This window comes from Sus scrofa, chromosome 14, assembly GCF_054392235.1.
Source record: "Sus scrofa isolate SSC_HxYL_T2T_F1_AM1 chromosome 14, Sscrofa_HxYL_maternal_Yorkshire_Landrace_v2.0, whole genome shotgun sequence".
Classification (NCBI taxonomy): Eukaryota; Metazoa; Chordata; class Mammalia; order Artiodactyla; family Suidae; genus Sus; species Sus scrofa.
In genome coordinates this window covers 61,559,655-61,585,804 of record NC_139396.1, presented here as the reverse complement: position 1 = coordinate 61,585,804, position 26,150 = coordinate 61,559,655, and the positions used below count along the sequence as shown (strand labels likewise).

Below are 26,150 nucleotides of genomic sequence, written 5' to 3'. Positions count from 1 at the left end.
AGTAGTTGCTGTCCGCCGAAGTCGGGTCTTGGCGTGCTCTTCACCCGAGTCCAGCAGGAAGGACAGAGTGGAGGAGTCGACATTGAAAAGAGGGTGAAATCATGTGCGTGTGACGTTGGGGCCAATTTTCCCGCCACGTGCGTCCCTCTCTGGGTCTCTCACTCCCAAAACACGCCCCTCCTACCGCAGCAGTCCCAGACCTGTTTTCAGTTGGTAACCCCTCCATTGCATTTATCTTGGGGAGGGACCGAGGGGCCCGGGAAGTGGAGTGCAGCAAATCAAACTGCTGCGAAAAGAAGGAATGGCCAAGGAGAGAAGTGAGTGAATTCTGGACGAGCCAGGGGCCTGTGGAGCGTCCCAAGTCCTTACTTGAATCCCCACCCCCACCGTCAAGAGGGCGGCGGGGGGGGGGGGGGTGAAGGGATTTGCAGTTCTAACAGCCGTGCTTTTGCTTTTGTTGCCTTCGTTTGCAATGAACTTTTTCCCACTTGGAGATTACCTATTAATATTTTAAGATCTAGCTCAGGTCACTCTGGAAGTTTCTTGAGCCTTACCCCTCTTTTCTCCTCAAAGTATAGTTGCTCGGTTACCCCGCCGGATTTCGAGAACATTCAAAGAGAGAGCGCGGAGTTCCTTTTTGGCACAGTGGGTTGAGGACCGGCGGTTGTCAGGGCAGAGGCTGGGTCGCTCCTCTGGCGTGGGTTTGATCCCTGACAAGGGAAACACATGCTATGGGCAAGACCAAAAAAATAAATAAATAAATAGTGCGTTAGAGCTCAGAACTGGACAGACTATGTTTGATTACTGGCCTGGTCAGTTTAGGTGATCTTGGGCAAGTTACATAAGGTCTCCAAGCTTCAGGATCCTTCTCTTTCCTTTTTTTTGGGGGGGGGGGTTGTAAAGGAGTGGGGAGGCAAGCGTGCAGTGGTTTAATGTGGGATCTCAGTTCCTAGACCAGATTAAACGTGCTCCTGTAGCAGTGAAAGTGCCAAGTCCTAACCACGAGGGAACTCCCAGTTTTTTTTTTCCTTCTTTTCCCCTCATCTTTCAAAAGAAATAATAGTGCGCAGATCATAGGGTTGAAGGAATTAGGTGGGTTGATGCGTTGTAAAATGGGTATTTGTTGTATCAGGAATGTTCAGTAAATACTATTCTCCCAAGAAGAAAGGCTGCTATTTTTTTTATCTTTGGCTGCCCCTGAGCCATATGGAGTTCCCAGGCCAGGCATCAGATCCAAGCTACTATGCTGCAGCTGCAGCAACGCCAGCTCCTTAACCCACTGTGCTGAAGGCAGGATGAACCTGCGTTTCAGGACTCCAGTGAAGGCACTGATCCAGTCTGCCAAAGCAGGAACACTTTTTTTTTTTTTTTTTTTGAATGAAAGATTCTTTAAATTCTGTAGTGCTTTACAATTTTCAAAAGTTTCACACTCATGATTTCATAAAACACCATAATAGCCTTTTAAAAAATCTCCTACCCCTATGTTTTCCCTCCCCACATCCCTCTGGTAACCACTAGTTTCTTCTTACTCTTCTGTTTTTTTCCGTCCTTACCCATGGCATATGGAGGTTCTCAGGCTAAGGGTCTAATCAGAGCTACAGCTGCCCGCCTACACCACAGCCACAGAAATTCAGGATCTGAATTTCTACAGCTCACAGCCATGCCAGATCCTTAACCCACTGAGCGAGGCCAGGGATCGAACCCGCAACCTCATGGTTCCTAGTCTGATTTGTTTCCACTGTGCCAAGACAGGAACTCCACCATTAGTTTATTCTTTATGTCTTTGAGTCTGCTTCTTTGTTTTATACACTAATTTGTTGTATTTTTTTGAGTTTGTATATATAAGTGATATCAGGAGTTCCTGTCATGGCACAGCGGAAATGAATCTGACTAGGAACCATGAGGTTGTGGGTTCAGTCCCTGCTTTGCTCAGTGGGTTAAGGATCCAACGTTGCCATGAGCTGTGGTGCAGGTCGCAGACTTGGCTCGGATCTGGTGTTGCTGTGGCTATAGTGTAGGCCAGTGGCTACAGCTCCTATTAGACCCCTAGCCTGGGAACCTCTATATGCTGCAGATGTGGCCCTAGAAAGACAAAAAGACCAAAAGAAAAAAAAGTGATATCATACAGTATTTGTCTTTGTCTTATATAACTTAGCAGAGAGCCCTCCAAGTCCATCCATGTTGCTTCAAATGGCAAGATTTTGTCCTTTTTTAATGGCTGAGCAGTATTCCATTGCGTATATGTGTATATATAGATATAATATACACACACATGTATAGCATATTTTATTTTATTTATTTTTTGCTTTTTAGGGCCGCACCTGCAGCATATAGAAGTTCCCAGGCTAGGGGTTGAATCTGAGCTGTAGCTGCCTGCCTGCACCACAGTCATAGCAATGCCAGATCCTTAACCCACTGAGTGAGGCCAGGGATCAAACCCGCAACCTCTTGATTCCTAGTTGGATTTGTTAACCACTGAGCCATGAAGGGAACTCCTACACTACATCTTCTTTATTCATTCATCTGCTGATGGACACCTAACTTGCTTCCATACTTTGCCAATTGTAATATAATGCCTCTGTGAACACTGGGTTGTGTTTATTTTTTCAAATTAGTGTTTTGGGGTTTTTTTTTTTTTTTTGGATATATACCAAGGAGTGAAATTGCTGGATCTTATAGTAATTCTCTTTTTGGTATTTTGAGAAAGCTCCATACTGTTTTCCACAGTGGCTCGACCAATTTACATCCCCACCAACTGTGTAAAAGAGTTCCCTTTTTGGAAGGATACTCTTTATTTTCTTTAGAAAAGCTTTATTACATCAAACAAGTCTTGGCTTTTGTAATTTTTTTTTTTTTTTGTCTTTTTGCTATTTCTTGGGCCGCTCCCTCAGCATATGGAGGTTCCCAGGCTAGGGGTCCAATCGGAGCTGTAGCTGCCAGCCTACACCAGAGCCACAGCAACACAGGATCCTAACCGAGTCTGCAACCTACACCACAGCTTACGGCAACGCCGGATCCTTAACCCACTGAGCAAGGCCAGGATGGAACCCGCAATATCATGGTTCCTAGTTGGATTCGTTAACCACTGAGCCACGATGGGAATTCCTGTAATTTTTTTTAAAAGACAAACAGGTACACAAAAAGGAAACATGGCTTTGGGGAAGATCCATGTGAGTCCACTCAAAGGAATACTCAATAGGAAACAAAGGTTTGGCAGGTATAGTGGCTTCCCTCCCACCATCCCATCCTTCCCCCATATCCTAGTGATAATGACTTGAGATTTGTTTTTTGTGAGTCAGGCACGGTGCTGTGAGCTACAGTGCAGTGACCTCATTTAACCTTCCTGATCACCCAAGGAGGCAGCTACTATTATCTTCTTTTATAAAGAGATTGAATATTAGGTAAAACAACTTGCCCAAGTTCCCCTAATTAGTAAGTGGCAAGACAGGGTTGGAAATCCAAGTGTGTCTATATCCTAAGAGTTTCAATGCCATGCTCTGTATCTTTTTTTTTTTTTTTTTTTTTTTTTTGGTCTTCTTAGGGCCATACCCAAGGCATATGGAGGTTCCCAGGCTAGGAGTCCAATTAGGGCTATAGCTGCCAGCCTATGCCACAGCCATAGCAACTTGGGATCCGAGCCTTGTCTGTGAACTACACCACAGCTCATGGCAACATGGGATCCCTAATCCACTGAGCAAGGCCAGGGATCAAACCTGAATCCTCACGAATGCTAGTTGAGTTCATTAACCCCAGAGCCATGACAGGAACTCCATATATATCTTTTCTAATAAATTGAAAAGAAAAAAAAAAAAAAAACAAAACACTGCTTTCTTGGATGAGTTTAATTTTTTTTTCTTCATGAAGTGGAATTGATCTGTTGCCACATAAAAATTAAGGAATAGGAATTCCTGCTGTGGCGCAGTGCGTTAATGATCTGGCATTGTCTCTGTGGCAGCGCTGGGCTTTGATCCCCAGCCTGGTGCAGTGGGTTAAGGATCCGGCATTACCACAGTTGGTTGCAGCTGTGGCTTTGATTCAGTCCCTGGACTGGGAACTTCCATATGCCACAGGGCAGCCTAAAAAGAAAAAAAAAATAATAATCTGGATTTCAGAGCACCATCTTGAATCTCATTAAAGATAATATATCTGGATGGAGTTCTCTTGTGGTGCAGCAGGTTGAGGATCTGGTGTCACTGCAGGACTTGGGTGGCTGCTGTGGTGTGCATTCTGTCCCTGTCCCAGGAACTTCCACATGATGAGCATGCACCCCAAAAAGAATAATATACTTGGAATTAACCATTATATCAGGTGGCAACCCTTGCTATTCTTAGGAGCAGGGTGACCAACACATCTTGCAAACTGCATCAGGAAACCCCTGCTATACTGGGCAGCCTGGGATGGTTGGTCACCCTACCTAGGAGCATTGAATTTCCTAGCCATCCTAACTTTGATCCCCTCAGGAAAAGTTTGGCATTTGCTGATAACTGACCTGTATGAAACCCCAAGCATCTCTTGTGTGATTAACTGATTAAGTGAGCTGATAATGCTGTAAAATGCTTTGCACAATGCTTGGAGGGTAGTGTGTTCAATAAATGGCTATTATTTAAGGGGAGGATCTTCAATGTATGACAGCAATGAAAGAAGGAATATGAGTTAGTGGGAAGGAGATTTCCAGTATTCTGTACTTGTTTGCCTTTATGGTTTCTACTTACTAAAACTGAGAGAAAAGAGCAGTTGTGGAAGCAACTAGGAATGATATGACAGAAAGCTGGGCTTATACAGTTAGAACCAAGCAACCAGGGTAGTGATGAACTAATAGCACCCGCTAGGAGATGTCTGTTATTCCAACTGAGGGCACTTACAGCAAGTTAGGAACTGCACTGCACACGGTGTTCCTGTTGTGGCTCAGAGGGTTACGAACCCAGCTAGTATCCATGAGGATGCAGGTTCGATCCCTGGCCTTGCTTAGTGAGTTAAGGATCTGGTGTTGCTGTGAGCTGTGGTGTAGGTCACAGATGAGGCTTGAATCTGGTGTTGCTGTGGCTGTGGCGTAGGCTGGCAGCTGCAGCTCTGATTCGACCCCTAGCCCATAGAAAGCAAAAGATGTAAAGTAGGAGACATTATGAGAGGCAACAGCTTCAGAAAATAACAGGTTCCTCTTGAGACAAATTTTTTGCAAAGAATTCCATCTCAGGAGGAAACACAAACAAAACCAACATTCCTAAGGCCTTCAAGACTCAGTTTCATGAACTGTGCCAGCATTAGGTGATCAAAGAACCTGCCTTCACTCCCTGGTGGCCTAACCTGCTCCCTACTGCCCACATGTTAACCATTCCTGGCCTGGTGTATTGTTGGCTTCAACTGCTCCTTCAGGCTGACTTTCTTCTAACTATAATCTTCAGATAAATAAGAAGCACTGATGACTAAAAGAACTGGAAGACCTACACCGATTCTAGTGCTGGCTCCACAACCATGTACCATGGCCTTAGGTAAGTCTGCATCTTTGTTTCCTTAAAAATAGAATGGGAGTTCCCCTTACGGCTCAGTGGTAATGAACCTGACTGGCATCCCTGAGGATATGGGTTTGATCCCTGGGCTCACTCAGTGGGTTAAGGATCCAGCATTGCTATGAGCCATGGTGCTGGTTGCAGATGTGGCTTGGAGCTGGCATTGCTGTGGCTGTGGTGTAGGCCGGCAACTGCAGCTCCAGTTTGACTCCTGGCCTGGGAACTTCCATATGCTGTGGGTGTGGGCCTAAAAAGACAAAAAACAAACAAACAAATAAAAAAATAGAATTAAGGGAGGGATAAACTAAATTTTCTCTGCTGGCATTCCATGCATGACTCTGTGACATTTTCTGGTAAAGAATGACAGTGGGGGAGACCTCTGTGAGCCACTTGAGAGTGTGAGGTGGCCTAGATTTGGGAGTTCCTGTCGTGGCTCAGTGGAAACAAATCTGACTAGTATCCATGAGGATGCAGGTTTGATCCTTGGCCTCGCTTAGTGGGTTAAGGATCTGGTGTTGCTGTGGCTGTGGCATACGCTGGCAGCTGCAGCTCTGATTTGACCCTTAGCCTGGGAACCTCTGTATGCCACCAGTGTGGCCCTAAAAAGAAAAAAAATAAAAAGACTTAGATTTGAATGCCATTATTGGTGGTACTGACTTGAGGTAACTGAGCAAATGTGATTCAGAGCACCTTACCATCCCTCTCTGCAAAGAAGCTGGAGTAAGATTTACTACAACCTTGCCTCTCCAGAATTAATGAATGGTTATGAGCAAACCTACAGTTGTGCAGGTGAAAAGAACTCTTTTGTGTTTTCAAGATCTTGGGTTAACTGAAATTTGCTTCCTAGGCAGATGTAGAATGAACAGGTATTTCTTGCCCTAATTTTAGACAAAAGGCTACCCAGAATAGGCTGTGCTTCTCTCATCCGCTTCACTTTTTGATGAGATTGTGCAGAAAGCTTTAGCCTGTGACAGTGATTCTTTCTGGCTAACACAGTAATCAAACAAGTCTTGCTGCTTCCCTAGGCAGAAACAAATCAATTTAAGAACCCACTTGGGAATTCACTGTTTCCTCTCTACAGACCAGGTTCAAGGCCAGTCTCGTTCTGGCAGCTGAAATCAAACAGAAATCCTTAGAGAACCATATCATAAAGCCACAATCCCTTTTAGCTGATTAAAAAAAAAATTAAAAGGACAGCCCACATACCTAGTATGGTATTTTTAAAATGATTCCTTTATTCCTTTGTTAATAAAAAATTCATTAACACTATTGTTCATCTATTTTAAAAAATATATCAAAATGGTTCAGTTAAAGACAACCACTTGGAATTATAAATTAAGTCATTTCCTCCCCACCCCCAATTAGTGAGATTCCTAGGGTAGCACTCCAGAGACCATTCTGGCCTACATATATCCTGGGCTATTTCTTCTGCCTGGTGAGATAAAAAGGAAGTGAAAGCAGTTTTCCTATCAGGAGAAGCTGTGGGGCAAATCTCATCTTCCTAAAGATCTTCACTCTTGGGCTCTGAAACCTGCTGGGTTTAGAGATGGGCTGGCAGAGATGTTGGTCTGCTGCCCTCTGTAGGCTACACTTGGTGAGCCTGGATGGCTTAGAGGAAGCAAGGGTGAATCCTTATGGATCTGAAAAAGAAATGAAAACAAGTTAATGCTAAAGTTAGCCAGAAGTGGGGTGTGAAAAATGATTGTGTACATCAGCCTACCACTCAAAACACCATAGCACTGGATTTCCCTTGTGGCGCAATGGGTTAAGGATCTGATGTTGCCACAGCTGCAGCTGGCATTCAATCCCTGGCCCAGGAACTTCCATATGCCCTGGGTACAGCCATTTAAAAAAAAAAGTGATTGTACCAGGGGGACTTCTTAGGTACTAGTAGTGTTCTGTCCCTTAATCTAGATGCTCTGTATCTTCATCAAGCTGTCCACTCATGATACATGCATGATACATGCAATTCTTAGAACTTACAGTTTACTTCAATTAAAATGGTTTTTAAAAAGTGATTTTAGGGAGTTCCTGTCGTGGCTCAGTGGTTAATGAATCCGACTAGGAACCATGAGGTTGCGAGTTCGATCCCTGGCCTTGCTCAGTGGGTTAAGGAACCGGCGTTGCCATGAGCTGTGGTGTAGGTTGCAGACGCGGCTCGAATCCCGTGTTGCTGTGGCTCTGGCGTGGGCCAGCAGCTATAACTCCAGTTCGACTCCTAGCCTGGGAACCTCCATATGCCAAGGGTGGGTCCCTAGAAAAGGCAAAAAGACAAAAAAAAAAGAAGTTGATTTTATAGGCACTCTCTTTCATTGCTGGTGGGAATGCAAAATAGTACAGCCACTTTGGAAAATACTGTGGCAGCTTCTTACAAAACTAAACAAACTTTTATTAAGGATCCAGCAATCTCACTCCTTGGTATTTACCCAAACATCTACACAGGGATGTTTATAGTGGCTTTATTCATAATTGCCAAAAAGTTGTGATCAATCAACATGTCCTTAGGTAGGTAAATGATAAATACCATGTGAGTGAGTGTACAGGGCCACAGAGTGTGTGGGAATTCTCTGCACTTTCTGCTTGATTCTGTCATTAAACTTAAATTGCTCCAAAAATAAAGTCTATTTTTTTTAAGTGGCTGTGCTCCTCTGGGAATATATTAAAAACTATTGAATTGAAGCAATCCACAGATTCAGTGCAATCCCTATCAAATTACCCATGACATTTTTCACAGAACTAGAACAAACAATCCAAAAACTTATATGAAACCACAAAAGACCCAAAATTGCCAAAGCAATTCTGAGGAACAAAAACCAAGCAGGAGGCATAACTCTCCCAGACTTCAGGCAATATTACAAAGCCACAGTCATCAAGACAGTGTGGTACTGGTACCAGAACATATATTTAGACCAATGGAACAGACCAGAGAACCCAGAAATAAACCCGGACACCTATGGTCAATTAATCTTTGACAAGGGAGGCAAGAACATAAAATGGGAAAAAGGCAGTCTTTTCAGCAAGTATTGCTGGGAAACCTGGACAGCTGCATGCAAATCATTGAAACTAGAACATACCCTCACACCATGCACAAAAATAAACTCAAAATGGCTGAAAGACTTAGATATAAGACGAGACACCATCAAACTCCTGGAAGAGAACATAGGCAAAACATTCTCTGACATCAACCTTATGAATATTTGTTCAAGTTAGTCTCCCAAAGCAACAGAAATAAGAACAAAAATAAACCAATCAAACTGACAAGCTTTTGCACAGCAAAGGAAACCATAAAAAAAAAAAGACAATTTACAGAATGGGAGAAAATAGTTTCAAATGATACGACGTACAAGGGCTTAATCTCTAGAATGTACAAGCTACTTATACAACTCAACACCAAAAAGCCAACAACCCAATTGAAAAATGGGCAAAAGACCTGAATAGACATTTTTCTAAGGAAGATGTGTAGATGGCCAACAAGCACATGAAAAAATGCTCAACATCCCTGACTATTACAGAAATGCAAATCAAAACTACCATGAGATACCACCTCACACCAGTCAGAATGGCCATCATTAATAAGTCCACAAATAACAAATGCTGGGGGGGGAGTGTGGAGAAAAAGGAACCCTCCTGCACTGTTGGTGGGAATGTAAGCTTGTACAACCACTATGGAGAACAGTATGGAGGTACCTTAGAAATCTATACATAGAACTACCATATGACCCAGCAATCCCACTTGTGGGCATGTGTCTGGACAAAACTTTCCTTAAAAAAGACACATGCACCTGCATGTTCATTGCAGCTCTATTCACAATAGCCAAGACATGGAAACAACCCAAATGTCCATCAACAGATGACTGGATTAGGAAGATGTGGTATATATACACAATGGAATACTACTCAGCCATAAAAAAGAATGAAATAATGCCATTTGCAGCAACATAGATGGAACTAGAGACTCTCATACTGAGTGAAGTAAGTCAAAAAGGGAAAGACAAATACCATATGATATCACTTATATCTGGAATCAAATATAGGGCGCAAATGAACCTATCCACAGAAAAGAAGATCATGGACTTGGAGAATAGACTTGTGGTTGCCAAGGGGGAAGGGGAGGGAATGTGAGGGACTGGGAGCTTGAGGTAAATAGATACAAACTATTGCCTTTGGAATGGATAAGCAATGAGATCCTGCTGTGTAGCACTGGGAACTATGTCTGTCTAGTCACTTATGATGGAGCATGATAATGTGAGAAAATAGAATGTGTACATGTATGTGTAACTGGGTCACCATGCTGTACAGTAGAAAACAAATTAATAATTTTAAAAAATTTAAAAAAAACTATTGAATTATATGCAATCAATGAATGACCTGTATATTTGAATTATATCCCAAAGCTGCTATATTTTTTTAAGGTGGTCAGACTCATAGATTAAAAATGCTATAAAAGGAGTTCCCGTTGCAGCACAGCAGAAACGAATCCGACTAGGAACCATGAGGTTGCGGGTTTGATCCCTGGCCTCGCTCTGTGGGTTAAGGATATGGCATTGCTGTGAGCTGTGGTGTAGGCTGCAGATGCGGCTCGGATCTGGCGTTGCTGTGGCTGTGGGGCAGGCCGGCAGCTGTGGCTCCAATTAGACCCCTAGCCTGGGAACCTCCATATGCCGAGGGTGCAGCCCTAAAAAGACAAAAAAAAAGAAAAAAGAAAAATGCTATAAAAACCAAAAAAAAAAAAACCGCTGTAAAGGGGAGTTCTCATCATGGCTCTGTATTAATGAATCCGACTAGTATCCATGAGGATCCGGGTTCAATCCCTGGCCCCACTCAGTGGGTTAAGAATCTGGTGTTGCCATGAGCTGTGGTGTACATTGCAGATTCGGCTCGGATCCTGTGTTGCTGTGGCTGTGGTGTAGTCCAGCAGCTGCAGCTCCAGTTCGACCCATAGCCTGGTAACTTGCATGTGCCGTGGGTGCAGCCTTAAAATGCAAAAAAAAAAAAAAAAAAAAAAAAGCTTTTTAAAATACTGACACCTGCTACCATATGGATGAACCTTGTAAATATTATGCTAATTGGAGAAACCAAACACAAAAAGCTACATACTACACTATATGTCTACAATAGGCAAGTAGAAAAATTAGTTGTTGCCAGGGACTGGGGAGGGTGGGGAATGGGGAACCACTGCTAATGCGTATAGAGTTTCTTCTTGGGATGATAAAAATGCTCTGGAATTAATGGTGATTAAGTTACAACTTCATGAGTGTGCTAAAAAAATATTAATTTTGTACTTTTAAAGTATATTTAAAAGAAAAAAAATTTGCTTGAGGAGTTCCCTAAAAAGACACAAAATTTAAAAAATTAAAATAATAAAGTATACTTTGGAGTTCCCATCATGGCTCAGTGGAAACGAATCTGACTAGCATCCTTGAGGATGCAGGTTCAAACCCTTGCCTTCCTCAGTGGGTTAAGGATCCAGCGTTGCCGTGAGCTGTGGTGTAGGTCACAGATGTGGCTCGGATCAGGGTTGCTATGGCTGTGGTGTAGGCTGGCAGCTACTGCTCCGATTTGACCCCTAGCCCGGGAACTTCCATATGCTACAGGTGCAGCCTTAAAAAAATAAAAACGGGGAGTTCCCGTCGTGGCGCAGTGGTTAACGAATCCGACTAGGGACCATGAGGTTGCGGGTTCGGTCCCTGCCCTTGCTCAGTGGGTTAACGATCCGGCGTTGCCGTGAGCTGTGGTATAGGTTGCAGACGCGGCTCGGATCCCGAGTTGCTGTGGCCCTGGCGTAGGCCGGTGGCTACAGCTCCGATTCAACCCCTAGCCTGGGAAGATCCATATGCCGCGGGAGCGGACCAAAGAAATAGCAAAAAGACAAAAAATAATAATAATAAAATTAAAAAAAAATAAAAAATAAAAATGGGGGACAAAGCAATGGCAGATTTTGGAACATCGTCTTAAATAACTAGGTGCCTAGAATTGGAAAATCATAGTCTTTTGAACAATAAAGCTTAATGCACATTAAAAAATTAATTTTAATTAAGAATGAACATACATTAAGAAGCCTAGAACCTTCTTTCCTTTGTCCGTGCTCTCAGTTGAGTGGGAACTGGAATCTAATATCTGAGAAGGCATTTTACCTTTAGCAGCAGAATTCAAGGGAAAGTTTCAGTTTCCATCTCAGGAACATCAGGCTGTGGTCAGTGTGGGTCTATTAAAGGCAGCAACTCTCCACAACGTGAATCCAGTTTCAGAGATGCCAAGTTATCCGACCGTGTGGGCCCAATGTTCAATATTGCAATGGGCAGCTTTTTCTCCTGAGCTGTGAGGATAAACTTGTAACCGGAGTACACCTGTTGCAGGAGAGGACAGGGGGCAGTTCTCTGGATGCGGGAAGAGATAAACCAAATAGGGAGCCTCTCCATGGCCCCCTAGCCCCCAAAAGGGGGCAGTTACCACCCCGACATCAAGTCAGTTACCTGCAAGGATGACCCCACCACCAGGAGAGAGTCAGCTTCTTTTACACGCTTGTGCACAAAATCCACTGTGTTAGGGTTCACCGTGTCCCCGAAGAAGACAACATCTGGTTTCAGGGGGCCTCCACATCGAGAGCAGGATGGGACCTGGAAGCTCTGTACCTGCTCCTCGGTGAGAAAGACATCACCGTCCGGAGCCAGGCCGTGGGCCTCAGCGCTCCAGGTGGGGTTCAGGACTTCAAACCGCTCCTGCAGCACCCTGCGGGGAGTCTGCTCGCCACAGTCCAAGCAGAGGACCCTAAAACCCAAGAAGAGGCCAGCTGAAGAGCCTGCCCCAGGGAGGCACAAAGCTGCCCAAGATGGCTCATCCCTAACCACTTCAAGCTCCTGCAGCACTACTTTCTTTTCCTGATACCCACCATTTTTCCCACTTTACGATTACCTTCTCATGACCCCTTTAGCGACCACCTTCCCTCCACTGCCAGCCTTCCAGAACAACAGGCACCTGTTTCCTTACTACACATTTGCTGCTTAAATCTTTTGCTGGCTCACTTTTTTTTTTTTTTCTTTTTTCTTCCCCATAGCCACACCCAGGACTGAAACCAAGCCACAGCTGCAGTAATGCTGGATCCTTTAACCCACTGTGCCAGACCAGGGATCAAACCTGGATCCTGGCACTGCAGAGACGCTGCTGATACTGTGCCACAACAAGAACACCAATTTTTTTTTTTTTAATCAAAGGCTTCCCATGAAATGAAAAGAAGTCTTCCATTTGATTGAAAATATTCAAGAGGGAGTTCCTGCTGTGGTGCAGTGGGTTAAGGATCCAGCATTGCCGCAGCTGTGGCTCAGATTCTGTCCCTAGCCCAGGAACTTCCACATGCTATGGGTATAGTGAAAAAAATAAAATATTTAAGAGACAGGGAGAGAAAGGATAGAGTAGACATGATAAAATCTTTTTCTTCTTTTTAGGGCCCCACTCGATGTTGTTCCCAGGCTAGGGGTTGAATTAGAGCTGCAGCTGCCGGCCTACACCACAGCCATAGCAATGCCAGATCCAAGCCAAGTCTGTGACCTACACTGTAGCTCACAACAACGCTGGATCCTTAACCCACTGAGCGAGGCCTGGGATTGAACCTGCATCCTCATGGATACTAGTCAGGTTCATTTCTGCTGAGCCACAATGGGAACTCCTTAAAAAAATTTTTTTAATGGACCCATAGCCATCCTTGGCTCTCTTGTTCCCTGATATCACCTTCGTCTGAGTCCTTCCAGCTGACCTCTAAGCTACTCTAATCCTGTCTAGTCTACCTCAAATGCTATTTTTATCATATTGCTTTCTTGCTCAGAAACCACTAACAGTCCCCTTTGGTCTATCACAACAGACCCAAATTGCACTGCATGATTTTCAAATGCATCCAGGATTTGGGTTTAGCCTTTCCAGACAACATGATTATTAGTCTTCAAGGAGGCCAGGCAGGCTCTACAAGTTCCCTTCATTTTTGTTGGTTTGGTTGGTTGGTTGGTTTTTTTTTTTTTTTTTTTTTTTTTTTTTTTTTTTTTTTTTTTGGTGTTTTTCTTTTTAGGGCTACACCTGTGGCATATGGAAGTTACCAGGCTAGAGGTTGAATCAGAGCTACAGCCGCCAGCCTATACCACAGCCACAGCAACACCAGATCCAAGTCGAGTCTGTGACCTACACCACAGCTCATGGCAATGCCAGATCCTTAACCCACTGAACGAGGCCAGGGATCAAACATTCATCCTCATGGATACTAGTCAGGTTCGCTACCACTGAGCCACAATGGGAACTCCAAGTTCTCTTCCTTTGGAAAGCACTCTTTCTCCTCCTTTGCCTAGTCAAACCTGAGCTATTCTCAAGCCGCACCTTACTCATAAAAGTGTTCCTGATGACTGCAATTTTTATTCTGTGTCTCTGAACCTGTAAGATATGTCTATCAAGGAGCACACAATTTAACAATCACATGTGGAGTTGTTTGTTGTTAGATATATTATTTTGGGGTCCCCGAGCAAAGAGATTACAAATTCTCATATGTAAGGCAGACCACGCTTTATATTTTGGTTTTAACCCCTCCACACCAGCAAGGAGCACACCAGAACACGCCGCATGTTGCAGGCACACAATAAATATTTTACGATTGGCAGACTGATTTCAGTCCTCAGAGGAAGACCTCTGGGACTTAAGGATAAGGAAATAGTCTCCAATTAGCTATAGGTTATTGCCAGGGAAGGCTACACGTGCTTGTTTTATCAATATTTATTGTGTTCTGGCTATATGTATTTTTATTGGTCCAGGTTATCCTGGGTTCAGGCACCGGAGACCCAAGAGTGTGTAGCGCATGCTGTTGGCGCTCTGCTCACAGTTCCCTCGGGTCGCTCACAGGACACCTGCACACAATTCTCTGTCTCTCCTGTCTTGGGAATTCTCTGGCCATGGAAGACTTCTCTGGAGGAGCAGTGTTAGGGAGTTAATCCCCCCAGAGTGACCCTCGACCAATGAAGGATGGGAGATGGTGGATAAGTGCCCAGGCTCCCTTGATGCTGCGAGACAATTCTGAAGCAGCTCTAGACTGTCAGAGAGATAGGCAGGATTGAGCCCCAGCTACCCAAAGCAGTAACCCATTCATAATGTGACATTTCCCTGGCTTTCCTACTTTCCCTGTTTCACTTCCTGCTCCCTCACTGAGTTTGCTGGGATCCATTCCAAAGTAAACAACTTCCCCCCAAATCACTTCCTGATGGTCTAACGAAGACAACAGTGATGAGGATGGCTAATGTCCCTGTTCTGACGGAGCACACCTGTCTGCATTCCCACTGTTTAGGCTTTCCTGTACCTGTGCATGCATCCGTGGAGTTCTGTCAGGCGCTGACTCCCCGCCTTGGTGTGCAAGGCATCCACATTTTGGGTCACCAACCAGTACAGCTTTCCCAGTCTCTCCCAGTTGCTCAAAGCCCAGTGTGCAGGGTTAGGCTGGTGGGAGGAGAACTGAGGCCAGCCTACAAAGTTTCTTGCCCAGTACCGTTGGCGGATTGGAGCGCTCCGTACAAAATCCCCATGCTGGATGGGCCTCCGGTCTGTGCGAGCATAAAGTCCCACCTTTTCTGACCTGTAGTCTGGAATCCCCGACTCAGTGGAGATTCCTGCTCCAGTCATCACTAGCAGTCTCTTGGAAAGGGTGATAAAGCGCTGGAACTCTTTGACCTTCTCAGGGTCCAAAGGAGGACTCGATGGCACAAACAATTCAGTGTATCCACGTGAGCACTGCCGGCTGAGCTTTGCCATCCAGCGGCCTTTTGCTGTCCTAAAAATTAAGCCAAAGCTCATCCTCATTCTAGAGAGAAAAAAAGTCACATGAGAGACCCAGTTTTAAAAACAAAGGTAAACTGGGAGTTCCTGCTCTGGTGCAATGGGATCTGCAGCATCTCTGCAGCGCCAAGGACTCAGGTTTGATCCCTGGCCTGGCACACTTTGTTGAGGATCTGTCATTACCACAGCTGCATAGGTCACAACTACATCTTTTTTTTTTTAAATTACTCAAATGAATTTATCACATCTTTAATCACAACTACATCTTGGATCTGATCCCTGGCACCAGAACTCCAGATGCCACCGGGTGGCCAAAAAAAAAGCAACAAGGTAATCAAGGGAAGGGGGGCGGGGCAAATGGGATAGAGGATTAAGAGGTACAAACTACTATGTATAAAATAAATAAGCTACAAGGATATATAGTACAACACAGGGAATACAGGCAATGTTTTATAATAATAACAAATGGACTATAACCCTAAAAATTGTGAATCACTATGTTGTACCCCCAAAACTTATATATCAGCTATATCTAAATTTTTTTTTAATTTTTTTAAAATACCAATGATAGGAGTTCCTGTCGTGGTGCAGTGGTTAATGAATCCGACTAGGAAACGTGAGGTTGCGGGTTCGATCCCTGGCCTTGCTCAGTGGGTTAAGAATCCGGTGTTGCCGTGAGCTGTGGTGTAGGTCACAGATGCGGCTCGGATCCCGAGTTGCTGTGGCCCTGGCATAGGCTGGTGGCTACAGCTCCGATTAGACCCTTAGCCTGGGAACCTCCGTGTGCCACGCGAGTGGCCCTAGAGAAGGCAAAAAGACACACAGAAAAATAAAATAAAAAATGAAAAAACAGTGACAGTCAAAACGAATCTAACTAGGAGCCAGGAGGTTGCAGTTTCGATACCTGGCCTTGATCAGTGGGTTGAGGGTCCGGCATTGCCATGAGGTGTGGTGTAGGTCACAACATGGCTCGGATACTGCATTGCTGTGGCTGTGGTGTAGGCCAGCAACTGTAGCTCCGATCAGACCCCTAGCCTGGGAACCTCTATATGCTGTGGGTGTGGCCCTAACAAGCAAAAAAAAATTTTTTTTAAATAATAAATAAAATAATAAAAAACCACTGACAGCTGGATAAACAAAATGTGGTCTATCCATAAAAGGGAATATTATTCAACTATAAAAATTGAGGAGTTCCCTTTGTGGTTTAGTGGGTAAAGAACTTGACTAGCAGAAGTTCCCGTTGTGGCACAATGGAAACAAATCCAACTAGTATCCGTGAGCATGCAGGTCTGATCCCTGGCCTTGCTCAGTGGGTTAAAGATCTGGCATTGCCGTGAGCTGTGGTGTAGTGGCCAAAGCAATGTGTTAGATGATACCGTTTGTCAATCAGCAAAGTCTATGGGAAAATCTACAGGATGGACAAATCAGTTTCTTCAACAAATAAATTGCGAAAGAAGTTCCCTGGTGGTTCAGTGGGTTAAGGATCCCACATTGTCACTGCAGCAGCTGCAGGGGTTGCTGCTGTGGCACAGGTTTGATCCCTGGCCCAGGAACTTCCATATGCCACAGATACAGCCAAATATTTTTTTTTAAATAAAAAAACTGCAAGAGATGGAGATAAAGAGATATAAAAGAAGATCAAAAGAGATTTAAAGACATACCAACCAATTATGGGTCCTATTTGGATCCTGATTCAAATAAACTTCAAAAATATAATATTTGGGGAGTTCCCGTCATGGCGCAGTGGTTAACGAATCTGACTAGGAACCATGAGGTTGCGGGTTCAGTCCCTGCCCTTGCTCAGTGGGTTAACGATCCGGCGTTGCCATGAGCTGTGGTGTAGGTCAGACGCGGCTCGGATCCCGCGTTGCTGTGGCTCTGGCGTAGGCCGGTGGCTACAGCTCCGATTCAACCCCTAGCCTGGGAACCTCCATATGCCTCGGAAGCGGCCCAAGAAATAGCAACAACAACAACAACAACAAAAAAGACAAAAAGACAAAAAATAAAAATATAAAATATATATATATATATATATTTGGGAGTTCCCGTCATGGATCAGCGGCAACGAACCGACTAGAACCCATGAGGACATACTGATAGTGAATTAATCAATGACTTCAGTATCTTACAGGATGACCCCAAAATAAACAAGAATATCTTTCATTGTAAAAGTACAGCCCCCTCCCCACCCCTGCCACACCCCCAGAGTGTATTCGTAATCCAAATCTTTGGTAAAATGTGTAAGGGTGTGAGCTAGCTCAGGATCTAATAACTCAAGAATGTACTGAACACTAGGGCTCCAGGCTGAGAGGAAAAACTGACTTTTGCCATGGATGTGCTGGTAAACTGAGTTCCATCTACCCTCCCCATCAAAAACAGATAAAAGAAAATAATCCCATCATGGCCATTTTCAGGCTACCAATTTGGCTAGTAAATTCCCAAATATTGGAGTTGCTGTTGTGGCTTAGCAGTAATAAATTTGACTAGCATCCATGAGGACACAGGTTCAATCCCTGGCCTCGCTCAGTGGGTTAAGCATCCCGCAAGGCGGTGAGCTGTGGTGTAGGTCGTAGACGTGGCTTGGATCTGGCATTACTGTGACTGTGGCATAGGCCAGCAGCTGCAGCTCTGATTCATCCCTGGCCTAGGAACTTCCATATGCTGCTGGTGTAGACCTAAAATTAAAAAAAAAAAAAAAAACCCAAATATTTCACAACTGGCCCTCACTGATACAAAGCTATTTCAGTTCACCTTCCTGGGTCCTATGAAGTCCAACCTGAAACAACAAACTTACCTCTTTATATCTTTTTTTTTTTTTTTTTTTTTTTTTTTTTTTTTTTTTGTCCCTGCCTATAGCATGTGGAAGTTTCCTGGCCAGGGATCAAACCCATGCCACAGAATCCACCCAAGCCGCTGCAGTGCCAATGCTGGATCCTTAACCCACTGAGCCACAAGAGAACTCTTACATTTTTATTATCTTTTTAGTAATTTCTTCTGGTCAAGAATTTCTTTCTCTTTTTTGCTTTTTAGGGCTGCACCCATGGCATATGGAGGTTCCCAGGCTAGGGGTCAAATCAGAGCTACAGCTGCTGGCCTACGCCACAGCCACAGCAACGCAGGATCTGAGCCTTGTCTGTGACCTACAACACAGCTCATGGCAACACCAGATCCTTAACCCACTGATTGAGGCCAGGGATCGAACCTGTAACCTCATGGCTCCTAGTTGGACTTGTTTCCACTTTGCCACAATGGGAACTCCAAGAATTTCTAATACCTACAAAATAAAACTTTGTCCCCCATACTAGATCATTTCACGACACTCAAGCCAATTTTATCTTCCTACTGTCTTAAGAACCTACAGCCAGAGCTCATCTATGCAGTAGCCATCAGATGGAAATTAACTATGGCTGGCAAATCTGCCAAGGCTTTCTGCATCCAAGGGAAACTGTATATCTTGGTTTCCTAAAAAAAAGAGGGGGGGCTCTAAAAAATAAAGTCTACTTTAAAAAAGAGAAAGGTCAGAGTTCCCACCATGGTGCCATGGGTTAAGAATCCAACTGCAGTGACTCGGATCACTGCAGAGGTGTCGGTTCGATTGCCAGCCCAGTGCAGTGGGTTAAAGGATCCAGCATTGCTGCAGCTGTGCATGGATCACAGCTGTGGCTGGGACTCAGTCCCTGGCCTGGGAACTTCCATATGCCTTGAGTGTGGCCATAACATTTTCTAAAAATTAAAAATAAATAGAAAATAGGAGAAAGGTAAAGTAAAAAACTGATAAAACAGGAATTCCTATTGTGGCTCATCAGTAACGAATCTGACTAGTATTCATGAGGACACAGGTTCGATCCCTGGCCTTGCTTAGTGGGTTAAGTATATGGCATTGCTGTGGCTGTGGCATAGACCTGACAGCTACAGCTCCAATTCGACCCCTAGCCTGGGAACATCCATATGCCGCACGTATGGCCCTAAAAAGCGAAAAAAAATTGATAAAGCACAATTCTAGCATAACATTAGGCCTATTCTGTCTCTCCTAGTAACACCTGGCTGGTCAGCAATGAATTTCTTATAAACTTCAAAAGGTTAATGGCCTACCCCAGTATCTTTTAAGACCATCAATAGCTCGGTGTTAATCCACTTGTGACATCTAAAGATGCCTCTATCAGAGGAATACATTTATATTTTTAGTTAATAACACCCCTTGGGGGAACTGTGTGTCCCATAAACCTACTTCCCATTTTATTTTATTTTTTTATTTTTTTGTCTTTTTGTCCTTTTAGGACCGCACCTGCAGCATATGGAGCTTCCCAGGCTAGGGGTCTAATCAGAGCTACGGCCGCCGGCCTACACCACAGCCACAGCAACGCCAGATCAGAGCTGTGTCTGCAACCTACACCACAGCTCATGGCAACACCAGATCCTTAACCCACTAAGCTAGGCCAAGGATCAAACCCACAACCTCATGGTTCCTAGTCGGATTCGTTAACCACTGAGCCACGATGGGAACTCCTGCTTTGCCTTTTTGTCTTTCTTTCTTTCTTTCTTTTTTTCTTTTTCTTTTTGCCATGCCTGCAGCATGTGGAAGTTCCTGCACCACAGCAGCAACCTGAGCCACTGCAGTGACAAGGCTGGATCCTTAACCTGCTGTGCCACAAGGGAATATCTACTCCACCTTTTCTAGTTGTGAAAACAAGGCTTTGACATATTGCATGGTCAAATGCAGAAATTCTCTAGTGACGTGTACCCCATATGTAAACATTATTTCATGCTGAGCTTTCCAAATCTGGGATCAGGACTCTGATTTCTCCTTGACACACCACAGCAACACGTGAACAGCTAGACAAATACATAATCTGGATTCCTGAGACCAAAGGGCTTGGGAAATCCCTTTGAAAACGCTCTGTTGGAACAGCTGCTGTCTCCCAGTTCCCACCAAAGGGCAAAGAAGAGAAATGGTATCCCTTACGAGAAATCCACAATTTTTAGAAACCTGCAGCCTGAACAGAACACACTTACCTTTCACAGTTTAAGGGACACTCCACACCCGGCAGTGGGACTGACTGACTATATTTGCATTTTGGGAAATGTAGTGCATGAAGCCGAAATGATGCAAAAAAAACTACAAGTCCCACAATTCTATGGGCTTCCCATTTGAGGGCCCCATATTGTCCCATAGCGCCTCTGTCGGCCCATTCTGGTCAGAGGTTTCCAACCTTCGTTTGCAAAGTGTGCTTTTCCAAAGCCAACAAGCCTATCATCTGTTTGAGAAGTGGTTAAGAGCTTGGACGCTACTGTCCTGGGTGCAATGTAGTACATCCAAATAGCAATAACTTAGGAATTCATTTTCTCTTAAGCTAGAAGCTTTAATACTGGATCTAGATTTTTTTTTTTTTTTTTCTTTTCAGGGCCGCTGGGAAGTCATCCATGGAGGATGAAGTTACCCAAGACAGCTGGTGAATCACAATTTCCCTTGATAGATTCTGACAGGGTGTATTGAGCCACCAATCAAGACTTTCTTGGAGTTTCCATGGCTCAGCAGTTAACAAACCTGGCCAGCATCCGTGTGTGAGGACACAGGTTTGATCCCTGTCCTCGTTCCGTGGGCTAGGGATCCAGTGTTGCTGTGAGCTGTGGTGTAGGTCACAGATGCAGCTCGGATCCCATGTTGCTGGGGCTGTGATATAGGCCGGTGGTTACAGCTCCAACTGGACCCCTAGCCTGGGAACCTCCATATGCCTGTGGGTTTAGCCCTACAAAGACAGAAAGCCAAAAAAAAAACACATTCTCAAGGGCTGAGAAATTCTTTGGATGATCCTAGTTTTTTTATTTCTCATGACTCGACCACACCACAAATTAGTGACAAAGTTCTTGATTGGATCAAAGTAAATTACTCTAAATTAATCAAATTGCTAGTATTCCCCCCCCACCCTGGCAGTTATGGATGTGAAAAAAAATTAATTACCCATCAGCATCAAACAGACCTTTTATGTCATGTTTTTTTCCTTTTTAGTCCCACACCTGTGGCATAAGGAAGTTCCTGGGCTAGGGCTTGAATTAGAGCTGCAGCTGCCAGCCTACACCACAGCTTGTGACAATGCTGGATCCTTAATCCATTGAGCAAGGCCAGGGACCAAACCTGCATCCTCATGGATACTAGTCAGGTTCTTAACCTGATGAACCACAATGGAAACTCCTTATGTCATTTTTTTACATCTAGTCAATGACTACATAAATGGTCATTAAGCAATACTTTGAATGTTTCATGTTTAAAATTTTCATAATAAAATGCTGGAGGAAATGTCATTTTCTTGGAGACTACTATTTGCATCTTATTTAGTAGCAAAAAACAAGTCTTTTGGAGAATATAGTTCAGAGCTGAACCAAGTCTAGGCACATGTTTCTAGTAGCTTTTGACTTGCCAAGGCAATGAGAGTGAAAGTAACTTCAAACTCATGAATTGTGGGCATTTCTGTGGAAATAGCCTCTTTCAGCCTCTCTCCTCTGAATTAAGGTGTCTACAGAAAACCCTTTGAGGTTAAACAGAGAATTACCACATGATCCAGATATTCTACTTCTAGGTAGATACACCCAAAAGAATTGAAAACAAGGACTCAGACTGATATCTCTGTGCTGCTGTTCATGGAAGTATTGTTACAGCCAAATCATGGAAGCAATGTCCTGTCAATCAAAGAATAAATGGATAACAAAATTCCATACGATAGAATATCAGCCCTAAAAAGGAATGAAATTCTGAAATATACCACAACATGGATGGGCTTAAAAACATTCTATGAAATAAGCCATGCACAAAAGATTAAATAATTACGCGATTATTTTATCTGAGGTACTGAGAGACCAAATTCGTAGAAAGTGGAATAGAAGTTGCCAGGGCCCTGGGGAGGGAAGAATGGGGAGTTGGTGGTTTTTTGGTTTTGTTTTTTGTCTTTTTAGGGCCGCACTTCTGGCATGTGGAAGTTCCAGGGCTAGGGGTCCAATGGGAGCTGTAGCTGCTGGCCTACACCACAGCCACAGCAAGGCAGGAGCCAAGCTATGTCTGTAACCTACACCATAGTTCATAGCAATGCAGGATCTTTAACCCACTGAGCAGAGGCCAGGGATGGAACCCTCATCCTCATGGACCCTATTCTTGTTCCTTAACTGCTGAGCCACAAAGGGAACTCAGGGAGTTAGTATTGTTAAGGAGTACAGTTTCAGTTTGGGATGATGAAAAATTTCTGGAGATGTACAGTGGTAATGGTTGCAAACAGTGTAAATATATTATTCTGAACTGAACACTTAGGAATGGTTCAAATGGTTAATTTTACATTATGTATATTTTATCACAATTAAAACCAACCAAACAGGAGTTCCCGTCGTGGCTCTGCGGTTAACGAATCTGACTAGCTTCTATGAGGACTCAGGTTCGAGCCCTGGCCTCACTCAGTGGGTTAAGGATCCGGCGTGCCGTGAGCTGTGGTGTAGATTGCAGACTCGGCTCAGATCCTGGGTTGCTGCGGCTGTGTCATAGGCTGGCAACTGTAGCTCCAGTTTGACACCTAGCCTGAGAACTGCCATATGCCGAAGGTGCAGTCCTAAAAAAAGCAAACAAAAAAACCCCAACCAAACAAACAACCCCAAGTCTTTTGGAGAGGTTACACAGCGAATCAGGAGCCAAGTGAACAGCAACTGAGACATTTCTCATCGTCCTCATTCATTGTCTAAATTGTGTATTAGCATGTTCCCTCCCACAATGCTTTGCTTCATCGCCACTTAAAAAAAAAAAAACTAAGTGAAATCAAGCAACTGAATATTAAGAAACAATATATAATTTCCGAAAGGGAGCTTTATATAGTTTTATAATTTCAGCCAATCAATAATTGAGGGTTTTTCCCGGAGACTAAAACTCACCTTTCTGTAATAGGAACCTTACTTATTGGGAGTGATGAGTAGTGGGCGGTACTCTTTAGCTTTGCGCAGTGGCAGTATCGTAGCCAATGAGGTTTATCCGAGGCGCGATTATTGCTAATTGAAAACTTTTCCCAATACCCCGCCGTGACGACTTGAAATATAGTCGGCATTGGCAATTTTTGACGGTCTCTGCGGAGACTGAATCATGTAAGTTGAAAAGAAAGCTTGGGCGGTCAGAGTGCCTTCGTGTTTATCTTCGTTTTGGAGTTCACCGTTGTTTTATTATTCAGGTGGCGAGGAAGTGTTTTGCACTTCCGGTTTTTAGCTTGATGGGGTGTTTTGTTTTGTTTTTTATTCTTTTATCTTGTTGGTGTGTCTGTTATCCAATTTCTCACACAGTTGTGTGTTTTTTGTATTGGTCACGTTCGCATTTGAGATCTTCTTTACTGAAGATGATCCCCTCCCCACGCCGGACACAGCCTCCCCACCACCCTATTCGGTTTACTCGTTTTCTCTGTCTTCCAGCCGCTGTTTCTTAGGAGTTCAAGTCGTAAGCAGATCGGCTCTATGGCGTCATGCTAATTTGCATGAAATCCCCCAGCATTCCCCGCAAATGAGCTCTCGTTTCTAAAATATGAATGTTCGGCAAGAGATGCTCCAACAAGAAGAAGCCCCCCCATGCAGACGAGTCTTAGACATAACTGCTCTCAGAGAAACGCTTCATGTCCACGAACTCGCTGGCGATTGCTCACCGTCACTGAAAGGGTAGTTGTCATCCATGGGGATCAGGGTTCGTGCGGTAGTCTGTCAGCTTTGCGCAGTGGCAGTATCGTAGCCAATGAGGTTTATCCGAGGCGCGATTATTGCTAATTGAAAACTTTTCCCAATACCCCGCCATGACGACTTGAAATATAGTCGGCATTGGCAATTTTTGACAGTCTCTACGGAGACTGAATAAAGGTGTTCTCAAAAAGAGATTAAAATGGCTTATAAGTATGTGGTTAAGGTGCTGTGGTACTGTTACAGACTGGTGAGGCTGTTTTTGTTTTTTTTTCCCCCCAGAATCGTTTAAGTTAAGATTGGGAGGGGTGTAGTCTAGTTCGGCTGCTGCGCGCTACGCGGAGTATACTTTTGGTTATAGCAGTGAAGGAGGGTCTGGTTTCCCCGAAGTAGACGACAATCAAAGAAAGTATTTCATCTTATTACCTTCTAAAATGATCAGAAGAGAGATGGACACAGGCTTGCTCAGGCTTCTCATTGCGGAATCCCGAACAAGAGCTGGACTTGGAACCATGTTTCTATTGGGGTGCTGGTTTTCACTCCATACTTCTAGCTTTGTCTTGTTAAGAAGGCTGGGCCTGTGGAATTCCCGGTGTGTTGCAGTGGAAACGAATCCTACTAGTAACCAAGATGTCTTGTGTTCGATCCATGGCCCTGCTTAGTGGGTTAATAAGGATCCCGCTTTGCCCTGAGTTGTGGTGTACTGGATAATTATAGATTATTACAGTGTTATGAAGAAAATAAACAAGATGTGATGAAGCCATCCAAGAGACTAGCCAAGTTCCAACAGCAACAACTATTGAGCACTTACTGTGTGCCTCACTGCATGAAAAGTGTTTAGCATGATTTATTTAATTTTCACAAGAAAACATTCTCCCCTTCTTTCTTTTTACAAACAGCTCTATTGAGGCATAATTTATGTTCAATATACTGCACATATTTAGAGCATACAACTTGATACATTTTGAAAACATGTACATCCATGAAACCATTACTGCAATCCAGCTAGTAAACAGCACGTCCATCACTCCCCAGAGTTTCCTGGTGTTTATTTGCAATCCATCCATCTCTCCTATCTTCCTACTACTCCTACTTTGTCACTATAGATTAGTTTGCATTTTCTGGAATTCTACATAAATGGACTCACACAGTATGATTTTTTTTTTGAGCCTTTTTTCATCAAATTCCAGGGTTTGTTCAACCATTCAGCTATTGAAGGACATTTGAGTTGTTTCCAGTATTTTGCCATCATGAATAAAGCTGCTAAGAGTGTTTCTGTACAAGTTTGTGTGCGAGAGTGTGTAAGATTTCTCTGGGCGGTATACTAAGTTGCATGTTGTTTTCTAAGAAGCTGCCACATTATCTTACAGAGTGGCTGTATCATTTCACTTTCCATCTGCAGTTTTTAAAAATCTAGGCAAATCCCTCTACCTTTTTTCTTTCGTTCATGACATTGATTTCTGAAGAGTCTGAGACAGTTATCTTGAAGTCTCACATTCTGACATCACTGATTGTGTTCTGTGCGGTGTTAACACGTTCTTCTGTCCCTTTTATTTCCCGTAACCAAGACCACAGCTTGATTGGATTCAAAAGAACTTCAGGAGTTCCCGTGATGGTGCAGCGCAAACGAATCTGACTAGGAACCATGAGGTTGCAGGTTCAATCCCTGGCCTCACTCAGTGGGTTAAGGATCTGGCGTTGCCGTGAGCTCTGGTGTGGGTCGCAGATGCAGCTCAGATCCTGCGTTGCTGTGGCTGTGACGTAGCTGGCAGCTGTAGCTTAGATTGACCCCTAGCGTGGGAACCTCCATGTGCCACGGGTGCAGCCCTAAAAAACAAAAAAAAACAAAAAACAAAACAACTTCAGAGATGGCATTGTGAACTGCCTCTGCCACTATAATTGACGGTGAATTTAAGCACCTAGATAAAGCAGTAACTATTCTCTATTGTAAAAGTGCATTTTCCTCTATGTAATCAGTAAGCTGTGGAATGAACAATCCTTGACACAGGAACCATTTGGTACTAAAAGCCCTTTGCTTTCCACAACTGCTTCCTTAAACCACTTCCTGATCAGTCATCAAAATATGGCTAAGTAGGACAAGTTAATTCATTTCTTCTCTGGGACTCAGCTGGTTTGTTGGAACCAAGGAAAACCCTGTGT

General features: G+C 43.9%; 1 protein-coding gene, 1 long non-coding RNA gene and 2 other non-coding genes across 10 annotated transcripts; 3 read left to right on the top strand and 1 right to left on the bottom strand.

Moving 5' to 3' along the window:
- On the top strand, window positions 1-24,169 carry LOC102165911 (uncharacterized). 3 transcript variants are annotated; one of them, XR_002338550.2, is made up of 4 exons: window positions 1-103; window positions 5,403-5,489; window positions 20,708-20,755; window positions 23,736-24,169. It is a non-coding gene; the product is annotated as an uncharacterized LOC102165911 (long non-coding RNA). The 3 variants fall into 3 exon arrangements; XR_014826969.1 differs by lacking the exon at window positions 20,708-20,755 and having other exon boundaries at window positions 23,736-23,873; XR_307439.4 differs by lacking the exon at window positions 23,736-24,169 and having other exon boundaries at window positions 20,708-20,843.
- On the bottom strand, window positions 6,720-20,504 carry SIRT4 (sirtuin 4). 5 transcript variants are annotated; one of them, XM_084992532.1, is made up of 5 exons: window positions 20,319-20,504; window positions 14,833-15,300; window positions 11,981-12,275; window positions 11,327-11,854; window positions 6,720-10,151 (listed from the first exon to the last, which is right to left on the bottom strand). In XM_084992532.1, the coding sequence occupies exons 1-4, from the start codon at window positions 20,474-20,476 to the stop codon at window positions 11,702-11,704; spliced, it is 1,074 nt and encodes a 357-aa protein (XP_084848658.1). In that variant the 5' UTR covers window positions 20,477-20,504; the 3' UTR covers window positions 6,720-10,151; window positions 11,327-11,701.
- On the top strand, window positions 23,268-23,408 carry LOC146396601 (U4 spliceosomal RNA). The gene has a single exon (XR_014828597.1). It is a non-coding gene; the product is annotated as a U4 spliceosomal RNA (small nuclear RNA).
- LOC146396600 (U4 spliceosomal RNA) lies at window positions 24,020-24,160 on the top strand. Its single transcript, XR_014828596.1, has one exon. It is a non-coding gene; the product is annotated as a U4 spliceosomal RNA (small nuclear RNA).
- Window positions 24,170-26,150: the final 1,981 nt, after the last annotated feature.